General features: G+C 39.5%; 1 protein-coding gene across 1 annotated transcript; it reads left to right on the top strand.

Moving 5' to 3' along the window:
* The first annotated feature begins 10,637 nt into the window (after positions 1–10,637).
* Positions 10,638–14,800, top strand: BTG4 (BTG anti-proliferation factor 4). Its single transcript, XM_065697282.1, has 5 exons — positions 10,638–12,584; positions 12,876–13,113; positions 13,694–13,831; positions 14,002–14,197; positions 14,358–14,800. The coding sequence occupies exons 2-5, from the start codon at positions 12,926–12,928 to the stop codon at positions 14,532–14,534; spliced, it is 699 nt and encodes a 232-aa protein (XP_065553354.1). The 5' UTR covers positions 10,638–12,584; positions 12,876–12,925; the 3' UTR covers positions 14,535–14,800.
* The last annotated feature ends 2,527 nt before the right edge of the window (positions 14,801–17,327 follow it).

The following is a 17,327-nucleotide window of genomic DNA, read 5'->3' as shown; positions in this document are numbered from 1 at the left end:
CGCATCTCTCCTCCGAAGGCATCCGTCTCTCCAGTCGCTGGGCACATGTCAAGCCAGCACCTCTTTAAGCTGCCCCGTTCCCAGCCGCACTTCAGACAGCCCATTGCTTCTGCGTGTTTTCCCCCCTCCAGCTTTATAATTTCCCTCTCCCACCACATAAATGATAGGGCGTGAGCACAGGATACACCTCCACTCTCCACCACGTGTGAGTCATAGAAAGCAAACCTGCAGACCCTCCCCACGCTGATGGGCAGCTGTCTTTAAGAAACTCCTTCAGAGCTTCAGACAGAACAGGGGAACTTCCAAACACAAATAAATGCTGAGCCTTATTCCCGGTGGCTAGAGAGGTGGTGTGTGTCTGTTTGTGGGATCGGTAGCTCTCCAGTTAAGACTTTAATGGCTCTGTCTCTAAGAGCTTTTTGGAGGTTGCAGAAGGGGGTAGAGCACCAGAGTGTGTGAATACAGGATCATAGAATCATAGAAGCTAGGGCTGATATTTTAAGAAGAGATTAGTGATTTGATGAAAGCTTCAAAACCTCTACCAGCTGTTGGGAGTCCAGCTCGAGAAAGTAATCTGAGGTAGGTGCTGGAGCTGAACTAAGGCTATGGCTTTGCAGCATGTGTCACGTCTGTGAAATGCAGACATCAGTGGTATTTTAGAACTTAACTGTAACATTCCCTAAGTCCTTGGTGAACAGAGTTTGGGTATAGTAAATAACAAGATGCTGGAGCAACTTAACAGCCATGAGCAGTTAAAACTGGTTTCATGAACTTGAATGAGGACTAATATTTTGGTGAGACAATTCTATATTTAATTTCATGTATTTTAGAAAACAAAACAATTTGAAATGAGGTATGTCCGTGTAAGTGACGTATACATCTATTTCCAAACTGTTAGGTCATATAACTGGAAATGTTTCAAATACAGGGAAGGATGCAAGAACCAAGCATCTGACCTGGCTAGCCTGAGTTGTAGGACGGAAGTCAAGCCTTTATCAAGCCAATCTTCATTATCCTGAAGCTCCACTAGTACATTCACTCTTTGGAAAACTTTTGACAAAGGAAATCCTGGTTGTGAATTACATTTATTTGTGGAAGTTTCCCCCCTCGTTTTATAGACCAAAGTAACCAAAATAATTAAAAGTACACAAAATAATTTGTATTCTAAATCCACTGGAAAGCATTTCGGTATGTCTAATAGCAGCAGCGTTGTCAAGATGCTTTCTTTAATTACTGGCAAATAAACATTCTGCCACTTGTGTTTTGCAGCCTCTCCCATACCAAAAGCACTACTGAGGAATGCACTGTCATGTGACAGCAGCAAAGTGATTACCAAAGATTTGGCTACCTCCAACATGAAAATGGCAGTGGCTGACAGAAGTCTTTGTTGATCTATTTTTAAAAGAGATCAGCTGCAAGCATTCAGACACCATGTATAACACTTGACTATAAAACTTAGTGTCTTTGTTGTGCAATCTTAATATTACTAGGCACAGGCTCTTCCCTTTGACATGGTTTCTACTTCTGCAAAGAAATTTCTCAACATTGCCAAAGCTGTTGCTCTCTGTTTATGATTTTGGTAAATTTAGCACTTATGAAGTACATTTGAAAGCTGTCCAGTAAGTTCAGAAGATTTCAAATCCTGCAAATCAAACATCCCAGGACCACAGCTGTCCACAGGATACAAATCTGGCCAGGTACATGTTTTGCCTCCCAAATATTTTACCATTATTAGTTCAAAAGCCAACTTTGTTGATAAATATTTATGCCAATGTTAGCCAGGAAAACCTGGTACTTTAACTGAGATAGAGGGGTGCACTTGTGTGAGAGAGCACCAGAACAGAAAATGTGCTTTCCTGATGCAAATTATATGAATAGACTATACCTGGCACAAACTTGAAGAAAATACACAGACCGTCTTCCTGTAGAAATATGTAAGCATGTCTTTCCTGTTCTAGAATTCCTTGCATCCCAAATCCTTAATTGACTCTCTTGCACTTTGTTGCCCTTTCCTTTTATGCTGACAACTTAAAAAACACATAAATGAAACAGGAATTTTCATTTCCTGCACACTGAAAAGGCACTAAACTGAGCCCCCCACTTTGTCTCACAGTACATTAGTGTAAGATGTCAGTAAAGAACAGGATTCAGAGTGATTTTGATCCAAGAAAAGAGGAAAACAAGAAAGTCATAAAAAACATTAGCATAATAAAGAGTTTGGGTTTTTTTTATGTGCTAAGATGGCACCTGAGTATGAAACTCACAGTTGTGTCAGAAAAAGGGAGACTTATGTTTTGTTTCAGGCCTAGCTTCAATGTATAGAGTTTGGACAAAGCAGATATACTTGGTTCAGCATTTTAATAAACTCTGAGAAGAGGAAGTACTTAATATGAACCAACTTAAAAGCTTAGAAGAGGAGGAAGAAAAAGGAGGCTTTTATGTCTGAGTACATAATTTCTGAAAATATTGTTTGAAATCTTGTTTTCCAAGTTACTTCTCAAACCACTGCTCTTATCAGCTTTTGAATTTCTGTTCTACTCTACTATTGAGTAATGAAATTGTATCAATTAGGATATGTAGTTCTTCAGAAGGACAGATGCTTAACCTTATATGGGGTAAAAACTCATCCATATCTGCTTTATGTCTTGTAAATTACAACTGAAGGAAAGAAGTGCCTTAATACAATACAGACCTCTTATTCCTGAATCCAGCCAGCCCAAGTAAAACCATTATAAATCAGTAAGTCTGAAGTTCACTACTTCTACTCATAAAAATCCCTAAATGCAGTTCTTCCTTTTATTGCTGAGATTTAGTTTATGATGGCTTTTCAGGGAGCAGAGCATGTGAAACCAGCATCCAGTTGAACAACTTTGTCACAAACTGAGTTTTAGTGTTTCAGTGGAAGAAAAATAGACACAACAATGAAAAAAAAAGCAATTAACAATGGACAGGCTATGAAGATTCATTTGGCACATTAAACTGACAAATAAGTAGTTGTATTAAAACACGCTTAATTCAAGTAACTGAGATCCATTCATTATATATCTCTATAAAATACAGGTGCTTCAGCAAAGTGCTGCCACAGTCCTCACTGTCTTTCAGACAGCAATATAGTCACTGCTTCTGCAGTAGTTCCCTTCTCAGTCCCAAGTTCTTGTAGTCTGCAAGATTTCTACACTTTCTTGTATTTGCCCTGTTCCCTACCTGCCTCCACCAGTGAGGTCAACTTCAGCTCCTGTCTCCTACCCCCACAAGCATCTCCACATTTTCTGTGAAAATGTTGATGTACCAAGTCATGCTTTCGAGATAATTTGCAAGACAGACAATCTTTTCTCTATGACTTTTCTGTTCTGTTGTCTTGGAGAAGGGAATTAAGGCCAGCATGTGGTAGCTGACTAAATTAGGGATATACCCATACAAAATAAAATGTTAGCATCGAGAAACAGTCAGTTATGCTTCCAAACACTTTAATGAATTTATAATATCATTGTCTTCTTGTGGTTTTCGGATTGGATATTGTCTAATAACCGTATTTATCTTGCTTAAACTTCCTTGCTTAAGCTTTTATGTTTATTGCTTCCTAATGTTTGGCCTGAGACTTTCAGAACAGGCTGCAGGATCCTCTTAGCTTAGGGAATTTGTTGAATAAAGCAAACTTTTCTGCATGTCAGTTAGCTCAGATTTGCAGTGTTTATAATTTTGACAAACTATACTGGAAAGCCTGTGGGAATCAATGAATCACAGAATAGTCCAGTGAAATAAACATCCAGAAGACAACAGCTTTGTTGCCATGTGCCTCATTACTATCTCATATAAAATGAGCTAACTGATTAAAATAGGCATTTCTAATAAATGAATTCCCTGTCAGTTTGTGAAATAACAGTGTTAATGCAGATAAACTTTCCTTCTAAAAAACCCTATCCCTATACCACTGTGGAGACAATATTCACTTCCCAGATCTATACGCAGAGCTTCTAGGTTTTCCTCTCCCATGGGACATGCTGCAGGAACAGAATGCCTGAATCAAGTCTGAAATCTGGATTTGAACTCTTATAACTCCTGAATGACTCTCGAATGACTCCTATGACTGATCATAATTTGAACATTATTCTTATTTCATTCAGTGCATTAATTTTAATTCTCTTAGACTGATGTGAGGCTTATAGCATGACCTGTAGTTATATAAAGTAATTTACTCATTGAAACTAATCAGTCATCTTTATGGCTGCCAGATGCCCAAAGCTGCAAAACCTAGCTATCATCTGTTGTTACTGAACTTAAGAAAAGGGAAGAGAAGATTTGGGGGGCTGTTGCTAGCTTCAGTCAGAACTCAGAAAGAAGGCTAATGGATGGTAATGGATGAGATGCATTTTGGAATTATTAATTGGAAAAGGAGGGTTGCTGACTTGCAGGAGAGACTTGCAGACCTCAGCACCTTTTTGTACTTCTTGCAAATTGCTTTTGTCTGGCCTGCTTCCCAAATACAGGCTAGAGGCTTTTCAGTGAAAATGTGGAACTTTTTACTAAAATGAGGAAAAAATAGTCAATGCTATTACAATATTTAATACTAGTTGTCTTAGTTTCCATTACTTGTAGTAACTTTGTTAATGATATATACATGGAACACTAATTTACCAGTTAGATCAATAGGGGCTTTAGTAGAAGTTTATGTTAGTGTCTCAACGAAAAGCACAACTGTTGTCTGCATATTCTTTTTCTTGGCAAAATAGTAGGAGACACTCCAAGCTCTATATACTTGGTCCGGTCCTGCCATTTTGCAGATGAACCTCATTAATCTCCCATGTCACTTATTTTACTTCTTTTCATGACCAATATAATGCTTGTGTCATTGCATAAACATGCGTATATATGCCTTATAGCATGCTAAACCTTATTGATCCTATCCATCAATTACAGACTACAGGAACTGTTAACTAAAGTGCTGAGGGGGAAGATGCATGTCAGATTGCTGTTAGCTTTTGTAAAACTCCACTAAATCAGAAGGCTCTGTGCAGTCCAGAAGGCACTCCAATACTCAGTTATGCCTTCCTTTGGAATGACAGCATCATCTATAAACTCAGTTTTGATGTTGTCTGCTAAAATCTACAGTTTGTTCTGCAGCTAAGTAGTTTCTTCAAAATCTGAAATGGCTTGGTCTAGCAGTTCTTGAATTAATACCTCTCCAAAAATAGCATCTAAACCTGTCCCTGAGGACAGGCGAAGGCAGAAGCATTTCTATGGAAGCTGATTTAATAATCACCCACTCCGAAATTTCCCGCATCTCTCACTCAACTCTTGGCACTAGCTGCTGCTGGGCACAGGCTAATGGAGAAGATCTATTAATAACTAAAACAACTAATAAAGAAACTTCTGCTTTGAGCTGTGCTCCAATATCTGTATGCCAGGTTTTGTGTGTTGAAGTGTATGCAGCACTGGTGGTTTTTTCCCCCCAAACAATTATCCACTTTTGAATTTGGGCACTCTCAGTTGGCTGCTTTTAGATACTAAATCAGAGCAGACATGTGCTTACTATGAAGAAATTAAGTACTCAGCCTACTGCTTTCAGCCCTGCACCAAGCCAGCATGACCTGTTTGGGAATAAGTTTAAGCTAACCATTGCAAAATGAGCTTCATCTTTCAAACCACACAGGGAACCAGGTCCAGGTGACATTGCTGATCATAATTTCAATTCAAAGTTCCAGCATTCCACCAGATGACACAGAGTGAATGGAAATATTTATGGAAAAAGAGTCAAGATCAGCAGTTCTTACCTGCTGGACATATTTTTGTTTTACTTTAGCTTTCCTCATGCATTGAACTTCTGAAAACCTTTCTCACTATTTTTCTCACCCTCTGAATAAGACAAATGAGAGGTCAACAAGCAAGTGCTCCTACTACCACTGTCCTTCACAGAGGGCAGCTGAACCATGGTGTACTATGTGGCCATTCAGAAAGTCAGTGATCTCAGTGTCTGGATCTCAAGGTTGAAATATCTCAGTTGTGCACAATAAGGGCTGTGGCTCTTCTGTCACCCAGAGCTTATTGGCATGAGGCATTATTCATTCCTGAAAATTAATTCCTCCCAGAAACCTAAGCAACAAAGGTTTAGCAAGCTGGGGGCATGCAGTACTTCATACTTACTTGTAGAAACTTGTGGCCCCTGGAGAGCAGCATTTCTCTCTGGAAAGTAAAATCATACTAAGGGTGCCTGGGAAGGTGGGAGGTGGTGGTGCAGGGAGGGAATAAGTCCCCGAAGGGGTGTACGGCGGTCTGCAGAGGGTGCAGGGCTCAGGAAAAACGTGTGGGGATGCAAGGAGGGGTGTGAGAAGGCTCTAGATTGGAGCCTCATGAGGAGCTTGAGGCCCCAGCACATTGCAGAACCCTGGGGAGAGGCGTGTGGCCACAGAAACGATGCAAGTCTTCAGGCAGGGTCCCTCACCCGGCGGGGTGTCCCCACTGGGTATGGTCCCTTTCTGGGCACAGCCCCCTCATGTCTCAAGTGATGGCCTAGGCAGGACTCAAGCAGTGTAAGGCTGAGATGAGCACAATCAGGATGGGAGAAGGAAGAAACCTTTCATTTTTTCCATGTTTCTTAGTGTCCTGAACACAAAACAGTTGTGAATGAAGGGATGAAGTGTGTCACACAGTAAAGTGCATTTAAATTGTCTTGACAAATGCTCTGACGTCTCCCGCATGTGTGACAGGCAATCTAGTACATTTCACTTGTTTTATTTCACTGTCTTGCCTATTAGATGCTTCTGCAAAGAGGGCAGTCCGTCTGCCTTCTCTTGTCAACATTCCCGTGTGTCTGCTTTCCACTGAGGTATCTTCCAAACCTTTTTACCTGGCTGTGTGGCTAGTGATTGTTACTTTTGGCAATCAGCTAACTACACTGCCTAGTAACTAGGCTGATAGAAGAGACAGTTCCTTTTAAGCTCTTACTTTGATAAAGTCCGGGGTTTTGCCAAAACCCTCTCAGAGCAGGTTCTAGCACTGTTAAATATTTTCTCCATTATTAAAATTCTTGAACGGTAAGCAAAGTGGCCAGGGTAAAAAACATTTATAGCATGCAGTGAGTTTAATATTGAAAATCATTGCTCCCTTCACTTAGTAGCTTGTTAAAAGACATGAAAGCTAAGTGGAAATGAATTTCCTAATACCTAAAAGATAAACTGAAGGGTGCAACCAGAAAACTTCCTAGTTCAATCTTGGTGCATAAGCAATAAAGTATAAAATAAGTCTTCATGTGGCTTAAACATTTTAAACACAACAGACAGCATTCGTGGTCTAGGAAAGTGCCTAAGGATTGTAACACCAACTTCAAGAGATCTAAGATTTCATTTAATATTGCCAACAAATACCATCCACTTTAGTTGGACAGCTGAAATGCTGGAAATAAAGCCATAAATGAATACACATTATTAATGATTTTGCAGGAGGAATAAGGACGTTGTAAAGAAGTTTTGTAATGCAGTTTTCTTTACTGTGGTAGCAGGGAATCCTGTGCCTTGTTTTGATGGCAGTGAAGTTAGTGATTGTAATGGATACAATCAGCTAACTACACTGCCTACAAACCAAGCACTACTCGTAGGATGGGGTCGTGGCATTCAAACCTAGAAGAAAAAGAAAGCACTTCCAGTAATTACATTAACATACTCTATCCCCTCAAATGCTCTTATAATAACAAGCAATTGACAATAATGGAGGGTATTGGTCATACAATCCTTAGTGTTTTTCTACTAAATCCAAAGTCTTTTTATCACAAATTAATTGCTCTTAATAATTAAAAACTACAGTGGCTGCATCACAAATATAATGTTAGGAGTACACAGGCAAAGCAATGAAATATTAAGATATAAATTATTATAATACACCACAATGGAAATGGGAAATGAGTAAAATTTTGGCATGGAGTCCTTGCTGCATGAATGTAGAATAAGTGGTAGCTGCATTCATAGATGTAAGTAACAATACAGCTGCAAATTTCAGCCAGGAGAAAATACTCAACATGAATAACATTCTACCTGGTTTGCAGCATGTCAGCTGTTAGTGCTTATGTCACAGTGATCCTGCTTATCCTAGTTCTCTAGTTGGGGCATTTGAGTTAATGTTCTACTGCACAGGTTATGTGCAATTTCCATTTCAGAAGAAAGTGCATGTAACTACAGCAGCAGTAAGGATGGTACAATTTTACTTATTTCCCCGAAAAATATAGGCACACAGATAGTGCTGGTAGTCAGATGTCAGGCTGCTCAAACCTTTTACAGTAATTTATGGTAGCTAAAGAAACTATCGTTTGTTCTGCAGAACAAAACTGACTGTGTATAAGTAGTTATAATCAAATATGCCTTGAGTCTAATACATATGTATGCATTTAATAATGCGATAAACCCACTTTGTATAGATTTATCAGGCTATTCCTTAATTAGAAATGTGACAGAGTCTGTGAGATTAGAAGGATGAGTTTGTCTGCAAATTGAAACAGTTTTGCTAGCTTTCACCCATAAATACCTTATTGTTAAAATGCATAAAAAGATTCAGAACTTACTTTCAAGAAGCTTACCTTGGAATACTCCTGATAAGGACTGCATTTATAATGAAATGTTAAAAAAGATTTAATGAAAAGGGGAAAATGGTGAGCTGCTTCTCTCTCAATTTCCTTCCCTTTTCCATGGCTAGCACAGCAACCTATTCACTCATCACCCAGCAGTCTTTCCCTGGTAGACATGCCTCTGCAGATGGTTCCCTAGGTGGCCCCTGTGTGCCCCATCTCTTCCTCTGGGACTTCTGGGTTGGAGTGTTCCCAAGTCCAGGCTGCAGGTCAGCCCCATGCCTGTAACCTTTGTGTACACTCTGTCGTCATGGTCACTCAGCTGGGGCTTGTGCATGGAGGCTGGACCGTTGCTTTGAAACGTCCAGATGGCTCTTGCCATAGGAAGCTTTGTTGCAAAAGAAGTTTCTATGGGCAGGGTCAATAGGGAGCACAGGCAGAGTTTCCACCCTGCTCCCCTGGACAAATGGCTACAGTTGTGTCACAGGTGCCCAAGGTAAGCCAGGCTTTAGTATCACATGTGGCTGGCCAGGCTGACATATGGGAACTCAGGCATTAGCCTGGTTTTATTCATACCAGGAGACTAGTCTTTTGATGGTTCAAATACCTTGTCATTTCTGAAAATCATGGCATGCAAATAGTGAGGAAGAACGAACTGACAAAAGTAATTAACCCTTGATTACATTAGCAGAAAAATTTACAAGGCTACTGCAATAGCTCTTAGACTGCATAAAATTAGCTCAGGTAGCTTTGCAGTCTTTCCTTTGCTACCTAATTTTGAATATGCTAGATCAGCAGCGACCAGCAGCAGTTTTTAAGTTTACTTTATTGCTTAAGTTGCTGAAGACTGATGATCTTAAATTCTAGCAACATGAGGTTCTCAAGCACTTAAGATTCTCTTCAAGCGCATGTAAGCTTTTCTCAGTTCCTGTTCATATTCAATATTGTATTCATATTGTAATATGAATTGAAAGTATTAGGTGCCAAACATTGCTACATAGCCCCATAAACCACAGTTTTTCTCTTCTGCAATGGAAGATGACAGTTTACAGAGTGAGGATAAAATCTGGTCCTGAAGTTAGCTGCTACAGATGGAGTAGGAGCCTGAGCATCTTCTATGGTTGTGGATTATGCCACCTTAGCAGTTACATCCGTTCTGCCTTGCATGACACTGTTTTCACACTGCTGTGGTTTGCTGCCTTACCTGCACAGTATGGGTGTTCTCACAGACCGTATTTCACTTTTACCCAAGTGAGTGTTTTCCTTGGGCAGGAGGCTCCTCCTGAGCAGTGTAATTAGCATGGTCATACTGTCATATGTGCTTTGCATAATGAAATACAGGACTCATGGTAAAATTTTTAACCAGAAATAATATTTGTAAGTACCTGTTGCTTAGGTTTTTACGGGACACCCACTGAGTACCTAGGTAATCAAGTAAAGATGAAAACCTTAGTCATAACATGCTTCATTTCTGAAACGCCTATTCTGAAGCCTTCACATCAGGCCCAGAAAGTGTCTACTTATAAAAGCTGAAAGGGGAAAAAAACCTGTGAGCAATCAAGATGTTAACATTTTCATTTGTGGCTTTGCTTGGAATCAGTTTCTGTCCTGCTTCAGTCCAAAATAATTCTTTGCACAGAGACTGCATAATTTAAATAAAGGTGCAAGGTTTTAATACACAGATACGAGGTTTCTTCTCCCTCCATCTTAATGGCGTAGTAAACTGAATTGGTGCTGTGTTCATGCAGCACTACTATTGTTTGTACGTTGCACTTATGTGATACTATTAAATCCGACCAGGAGAGTATGTAGCATGACAAAGCAAATGCAAAGTGCTTTACTCTAAGAGGATTGTCATTTAGGTTGCTTTGCCATAGGGAAATAACGTATCAGTAGTTAAGAGCTTCAGCTGCTTACCTGGAGAAATTGTTTGTTATCCGTCATCCACAAGAATCGAATGGCTTGTAGAAGGAAGATTGCTACTGGCAAGCTGCACTTTGTTAGTTCCATGTACTCAATCCTTTAAAGCAAGAAAACTGCAAAAACCTCTGCGGGAGTGACCTTGCCAGTAGTGTTTAGGGAAACAGTGTTTGCTCTTGGTTTGGCCTGCAGTTACTAGAGAAACTGTCTCTGATTCTTTCCCTTTCTAGTTCATGCCTAGGCTTGCCTGGTGACCCAGGAGACCCATAATTTAATCTGGCTAAGAATGCTTGTGCGGAGTTAGGGGCCTGATCTGAATCCCACTGAAGTCTTTGGACAGATTTTCATTGCTTTCAGTGAGCTCCAGATCAGTCCCATAAATGTCCCGATACAGTAAATGCAGTGGTTTTTAGTGCTTTAGGGTTTATTTTTTGTTTAGAACATCTTCTGGGATAGGAGCATAATTTGTTAACTGTTACTTAACAGGTCTCACATTGGGATGGACTGTTCAAAGTTTGCTTTTGGCATTTTGATTCTTAGCTGATTATTATCCAAACAGAGGACCCAGGGCTGCATTTTCTTCAAGTCAGTGACAATTGACAGCATTATGGAAGATGCGAGTTCGGTGAATCTACCTAATTAAAAGAGACAGTTTTTCTCATCAATGAAATGGGAAGCCAGAAATATACTCTCTGCTATTATGGCTTCAATGCCATTAACAGAAACACTTTTGAACTCCCGCATGTTAGTAAAAATATCAAGTTAAAAAGTTCTCAGAACCTTACTTTATCAGTGACAACTCCAGCCAACTGGATGAATTGCTAAGAACTTTGCTTACATTTTCCTATGTTTGTTGGTATAAATGTGTGCAGTTTGTCCTGTTTTTTGCCTCCCAGCATTCAAGAGCTAGCACCTTATTACCTGACTGATTGCAATGCTGTAATCTGGTTTCTCAGGTGAAGAGTTTGTTTACTGCTGACTTGCTGTTTATGTGTTAACTATGGGAACAAGTTAACCCAACAAAAGGAGGTGTTGTAGGGATTCAGACATCTCCTTGACTGGCCTTTGTGGAACCTAGTCACTTCACTCTTTTGTCAGAGAATTCTCAGGGCAGGCCTGGACAAGTTGGAGAAAGTAAGAGGGCAAGAGACAGTTCAAAGTCCCTTGAAGCAATCCTGTAGATCCAAAGCAGCTTGGCATTTATTGAGGAAAAGGCAGTAACTGAATAATTCCTGAGACTGAACCGTGCCAGGGTCAGATCCCACATGGAAACTATGATCAAGTTATGGACTCCAGGGCAGACAAAGATGGACTCCCTTTGAAGCCTCATGCTGATTTGCAGTGGAAATGTCATTTTAGCCTTGGTATTTCAAGAATAAAAGAAAAACAAGGTTTATAGGAAGAAGTCATACCTTTTATTAGATTATAATATGCTACTGTGAAAAAATTACACGAAGGCAAAGAAATCAGACTAAACAACAACTTCCTAAGCTTTGGCAAGAAAGACAGTATCAACCCTGGAGGAGTTACAATCTGTTCTTGTGGAACAAGAAAGATTAATGTTATGATAAATACAGTGTCATGCAAATTTTAAGATAAAGAATACGAAATCTGAGGGCTTTCTAAGGGAACTGTGTTGAGTAAAATCTACTAGAATTACTCAAGTGCAATTTTAATAAGTAATTAACAAGCCTTGTACTATTTTTCACATGGTAAACATTTCATGTAAATATTTCACAGATACTTACGGGATAGACTGATGGACACAACAGAAAACAGAGCTAAATCTATGAAATATACCCTAAAAGAAGGTGCTCTTACTTGAAGAAAACCATATAAACTGGAAATAGCTTTGAAGGCAGCATGCTAGTTAACCTAATGGTACACACCTGAAGATAGTTACATTCCCCAGAACCACATGATTTCCTGTTCTATATAAACCATAAGCAAGGCATAGTAGAGGAAAAGTGAGTGGGCCGTGTTTGAGTGTTGGTCTTTTTGTCCCTGTATGACTGCTGTAGGTTCTTGAAACATTAGATGTATTTTATTGATAGCTATTTGAAGCTGTTTATAAAGCGTATTTCAGGTTTTCAGTAATTCTGGTCTGATATAGGTAAGGTTTGTGCTCCTTTTTGTTTACAAAAGAGCTCCATAGCTGTAAGAACTGTTGGTTGTTGTGATATATAATGAGTGCATCTTTTAAACTCTTTTTTTAGTACTCTGTTAATACTTTAAGTGTAAGTACTTTCTAGTAAGGCATTAAATTGGTTTTATTAACCAAAGCTAAATTTATTAGTTGTTTGGCAATTGGGCTTCCTAGTCTTTGCCTGGCATGGCTTATGCAGGTTATGCTATATATACCTCTGGAAATTGATAGCACCTTAATGTTATTAAATCTCTTTAGTGTAGTGTCTCCTATCTGCTGATGACTATCCAACAGCTGAAGCACCTTGTATGCTTAAATTTAAAATGAAAGATGAAATTGCTGCCACAGTCTTCTTCATCACAAGGCTAGTGAAAAAAGAAGATAAGCTGAGCAAGCATAAAATGGAGAAATTTGCAGCTAAGCTGACAGCAGTACTCTTTGAAAAGTATAAGAATCACTGGTACCTGGACAATCCCTCCAGAGGGCAAGCTTTCAGGTAAGAGGACCCTTGGTAGAAGGGGAGGCGGAATGGAGTCTTTGCAACTTTTCAATCTTTTTTTTGCAATCTTTTCAAGATGTTAGGAGTACCCTTTCAGTGGCTGGAGCCCTTAAATTGGAATCAGTGACATGAAAATGAAAGAGAATCACTTACCTATCCCTTAAGTTTGAGAAAATGAATCTAACTGGTAAAGATGCACTTATTTGAAAGTCACTTCAGTGTGTGCCTGTGTAGGTATGACTAGAGAGCTGAGGTGGAAATCTTAAGACAAGAAGCACAAAATGTTCTAAGTAGTCCTCAGACTTCTTGACTTCTCAAATGGGAAATTCACGTTGTCTAAAACTGACTTGTGGAGTTATTGCAACTGCTTTTAATCCTTCTGGAAATTATCCATGAGGTGAGTTGCTGCATTAAGTATTCAAAACAAGCAGAACATTGGATGTATTGATCAGCTCATTACACTGACTTGCTTGTTGGTGCTATAAATGAGAACTTGCATCAACAGCCTGAATGTGTTGCGCAGAATTTGCGAAGTTGTGGTCAAATCTTACATCCCTCTGCATTTTGTTCTTACAAGGTGTATAAGAATAAACAAGCATCAGACAAGAGATCCACTGCTGGAGCAAGCTTGTGTGCAGAGTGATGTGGACTTCAATAAGCTTGGTTTGCCAAAAGAGATGACACTTTGGGTTGATCCTTTTGATGTCTGTTGCAGGTGAGTTAAAAGCTGTGGCTAATGCATGCCAGGTGTCCTGTACAAACTTCATCAACTGCAAGGTTGTTAGTGCAGTCTGTATCTGTATATACTTAATAAGGGCAGCTGACTCGTAGTAGATGTGCATACTGCTAGTGCAGAGCTGTGTTATACCAATACATCACTTTCAGATATGGAGAGAAGAATCAGCCCTTCACAATTGCACACTTTGAGGGAGAGGAGAACCCAGAACTTCCTCAGCAGATCAGCTGTGCTGTTGAGAGAGCAGCACTAGACTATCATTCTGGCATTTCTTCAGATGAGGAGAGCTTCAGCAGGGAGCCAAAAGCTATCCCTACTGTCAGCAATCCCAACAGTGTTTACCAGGTAAGCATATGCTAATGGTATGTAGTTTTCAAGTAAGAGCGAGCATCTGTCCTCTAGGTTCCCTCATGAAGAAATGCAATAGACTTAACACTTGATGACCTGACCAATCCCCCCTCTTTTGCAAACACATGTTAACATTATCTTATTTCTTGCTGTTTAGTTCAGTGACTACTACAAGGCACCCATAAAGCCCTGGTCCCAGTATCTCCATAGGAAGACCTATATGACTGATGGCTCAAACTATTTCCAGCACAGGGGTCACAAGTTCTACAGATCAACAGCTGCTTTCACAGGACTGTATGTTGATAGATACCACTGGGTCAACCCGAAGTGGTAGATCTGTGGTTGCCCCTATTACAGACTGTTGAAACATTGAGCTATGGTATGGGATGAAGGCTGGCACTGCAGAGTTTGATAAAAACAGAAAGCACTTACTGTCTAATCCCTATCTCTGACTTTGTACATTTGAAACTTTGGGGTTTTATTATAGTACCTTTTAAATGTTTTATAATGTTAACAAGATTCAAAATTAATGTGAGACTCTGTTTGTAAGTTAAAAAGGAAATGCATATATCAATAAATCTGCTCATGTTTTTTATAGAAGCTGTCTAATCTGCTATCAGTGTCCAGAAGGGAGTTAAAATGCTTTTTGGTGAAAACAAAAGCAAATTAAGGATGATAGATCCATCCTCCAAGTTGCTTTGAACAATAGTCTGCTTCCTTCTGGAGAAGGTAACAAAGTCAGCTGTGTTGTGAGTAAAACATCTACGTGTCACAAGCGGGATAGCTTCTCTGCTCCCCCTTCAGTGAAGCTTTGGTATATGCAGGTGGGCTTTTGCCTCTATAGCTTAATTGTCAGAAGAACACAATCTTATGGGCAGGAAAGGGGTAAATACATGATGTTAGAGCTTTCCAAAGCTATGCATCACCCGTAGAACGATGGAGCTGTTATCTCTAAGGATGTTTAGCCTACCAGTTTACAATGTTGTGGCACATAGGAAGATTGTTCTCATAGTTTGGGACAACTCAAGTCAAACAGTCTCCTACCTAGTCCATAACTGTAGATGTATGGAGCCTGCCCTTTTAAAAGTCTGCTTAGCTTTTGTGCTTTGTGTTTTGTTGTTTTGTTTCTTTTTAAATGTGTGGGTATTGCTATCTGGGGTGTTCATTAAACTGAGTAAAGATGTGAGGAGAGATGTCTTGATGACTGTAATAGCACTTGCACTTGAGTTCCTTAATCCCTTCACTAATTACTAGTGGTATTTTGTTTTTTTTTTTTTTTCAAGCAAAATCAGGGTAAGCGTCTATGTATGGAGTGAGGGTGTGAACAGTTGATACGGTGATTCTGAGAGGATGGAATAGATCGGTATTTGTGAAGTTATAATAATCTGAACGTATACCATGTTGAGTACATTTATGTATAATAAGATAACAGCATAAATGTTGATGGTCTTCAGTGATTCATGAAATGAATTTAAATCTTCTCTTGTGCCTCTATGAATTCTTGTATTGATAGGGAAGGAAGGATCTTGGGTGACTGCTCTTTTCCCAGTTGCTTTTTACCTAAACCAGAGGCTGTGGTGGGCCAAGAGGTGATGTTTCATTTACCAGCAAATAATGAATGTTTCGTGTGTTTCAGGGTTTGGGTATTGAATGTGGGAGAAGGAAAGACTGTTTCTCCAAGGTTAAGAGCCAGGCTAGTCTTTGCTAGTGCAGAACCTTCATTCCAGTATAGGTGGTACTATAGAGCAACTGAAATATGGTGATTTCAGAGCGGGTAAAGGTTGTCTGGGCCAAGAAAGTTGCTTTAAGTTGTGGTGACCATATCTCTTGCTCTTGGTGTGTAACTGTGTAGATATAGTTACTTGAGTTGGTAAGTGTGAGGCATCCCTGCCCATGGCAGGGGCATTGGAACTAGATCTTAAGGTCCTTTCCAACCCAAACCATTTTGTGATTACAGCTTTCTCTGTCTCATTAAGTCAGAAATGTAACTGTCAGCTGATGTCTGCAGAGGCTTCAGAACATGTAGTGAAGCAATACATTAGTTGGGAAAAATGGTTTTTTAATGTTAAGTAGTCTTGTGAGCAATTGCGCATCTTTCTTCTGTTTCTGGAAACTCTGTCTGAGCTTTTCCAGCAGCATTTGACTCTTCACCACTTGGATATAGCCAGAAATATCACTTAAGCTAAAGGCTTGTCACATGAATGATTACATTGTTTTCACTTCTGATTTAATGAGCCTTTAGTATGAAGGAGGAAAATACTCTACAGGTAAAACAAAAATACAGGTTTTATTTTGCATTAAAGCCTGAGGACAGATTCAGAGGACCAAGTTAGAACGAAACCACTGAGTGTTCTCCTGTGTACCATTATAATTTTCTGCCTAGGTCTATTTTATCTTCTAATGTGTTTATTTGTTTTATCAAGCAGTCTTTCTCCAAACCAGTTATTTCAAGGTAGTAAAGAAGTAAGTCTTCATTGCCTTTACTGTTTAAAAACTGGTGTTCGTCCTCTATGATATGCACGAGCTCTTCAGTTAACACATCCACTTTATCCTCAAGTTCTGATGTGGACAAGTAAGAATATGTTTCCTCTTCAAAGCTAAAAAAATAAGTGTGTATATAAATATATACAGAAGGGAATGCTAAAAATCATACAATAGAAATGCCACTGTTTAAAAAGATATCATTAGACTCTTCACAAGAGCCAACCAGAAAGACAGATTTCACTGGAATGTTTTCTGTTACAGTGAACGTGATGGTATCTTAGAAGTAATCACTCTTTCTGTGAAACAGGCTGGCATCAAGTCTAAGTTCTCCTTTATAGCAGAAAGTGAGGTAATGATAAAGAGGTGTTAAGATTTGTTTTGTATCAGCCCCTCTAGCCCGTTTAGTTGTTGCTGTCTTTGTACAACAGTTACTAATACTTCTTGTCAAATCACTTACCGTGTCCTGCATCCAGACCTGCCCTTTTCGTAGCTGCTTGAGGTATGAAGGAAATGCTCTTTTTTCTTCACAAGCAACTTGTCATTTACTGGTTCCTCAAATTCTGTCTGGAGTGAGATGTTGTTCTTTATGTTATGCAATAAGCACAGAAATAAAGCACAGAAATAAAGAAAACAGATCAGTGTT

Source organism: Lathamus discolor, chromosome 17 (genome assembly GCF_037157495.1).
Source record: "Lathamus discolor isolate bLatDis1 chromosome 17, bLatDis1.hap1, whole genome shotgun sequence".
In the NCBI taxonomy this organism is placed as follows: domain Eukaryota; kingdom Metazoa; phylum Chordata; class Aves; order Psittaciformes; family Psittacidae; genus Lathamus; species Lathamus discolor.
The sequence above is the reverse complement of the archived record's forward strand: the minus strand, read 5'-3'. Positions and strand labels throughout refer to the sequence as shown.

What these genes read in the sequence shown, in the direction of transcription:
- BTG4 (XM_065697282.1), top strand. Translation starts at nt 12,926, where the DNA reads ATGCTTAAATTTAAAATGAAAGATGAAATTGCTGCCACAGTCTTCTTC. An exon ending in TCCAGAGGGCAAGCTTTCAG is followed by an intron (nt 13,114 to 13,693) that starts GTAAGAGGACCC and finishes TGTTCTTACAAG; the next exon opens with GTGTATAAGAATAAACAAGC. An exon ending in CCTTTTGATGTCTGTTGCAG is followed by an intron (nt 13,832 to 14,001) that starts GTGAGTTAAAAG and finishes CATCACTTTCAG; the next exon opens with ATATGGAGAGAAGAATCAGC.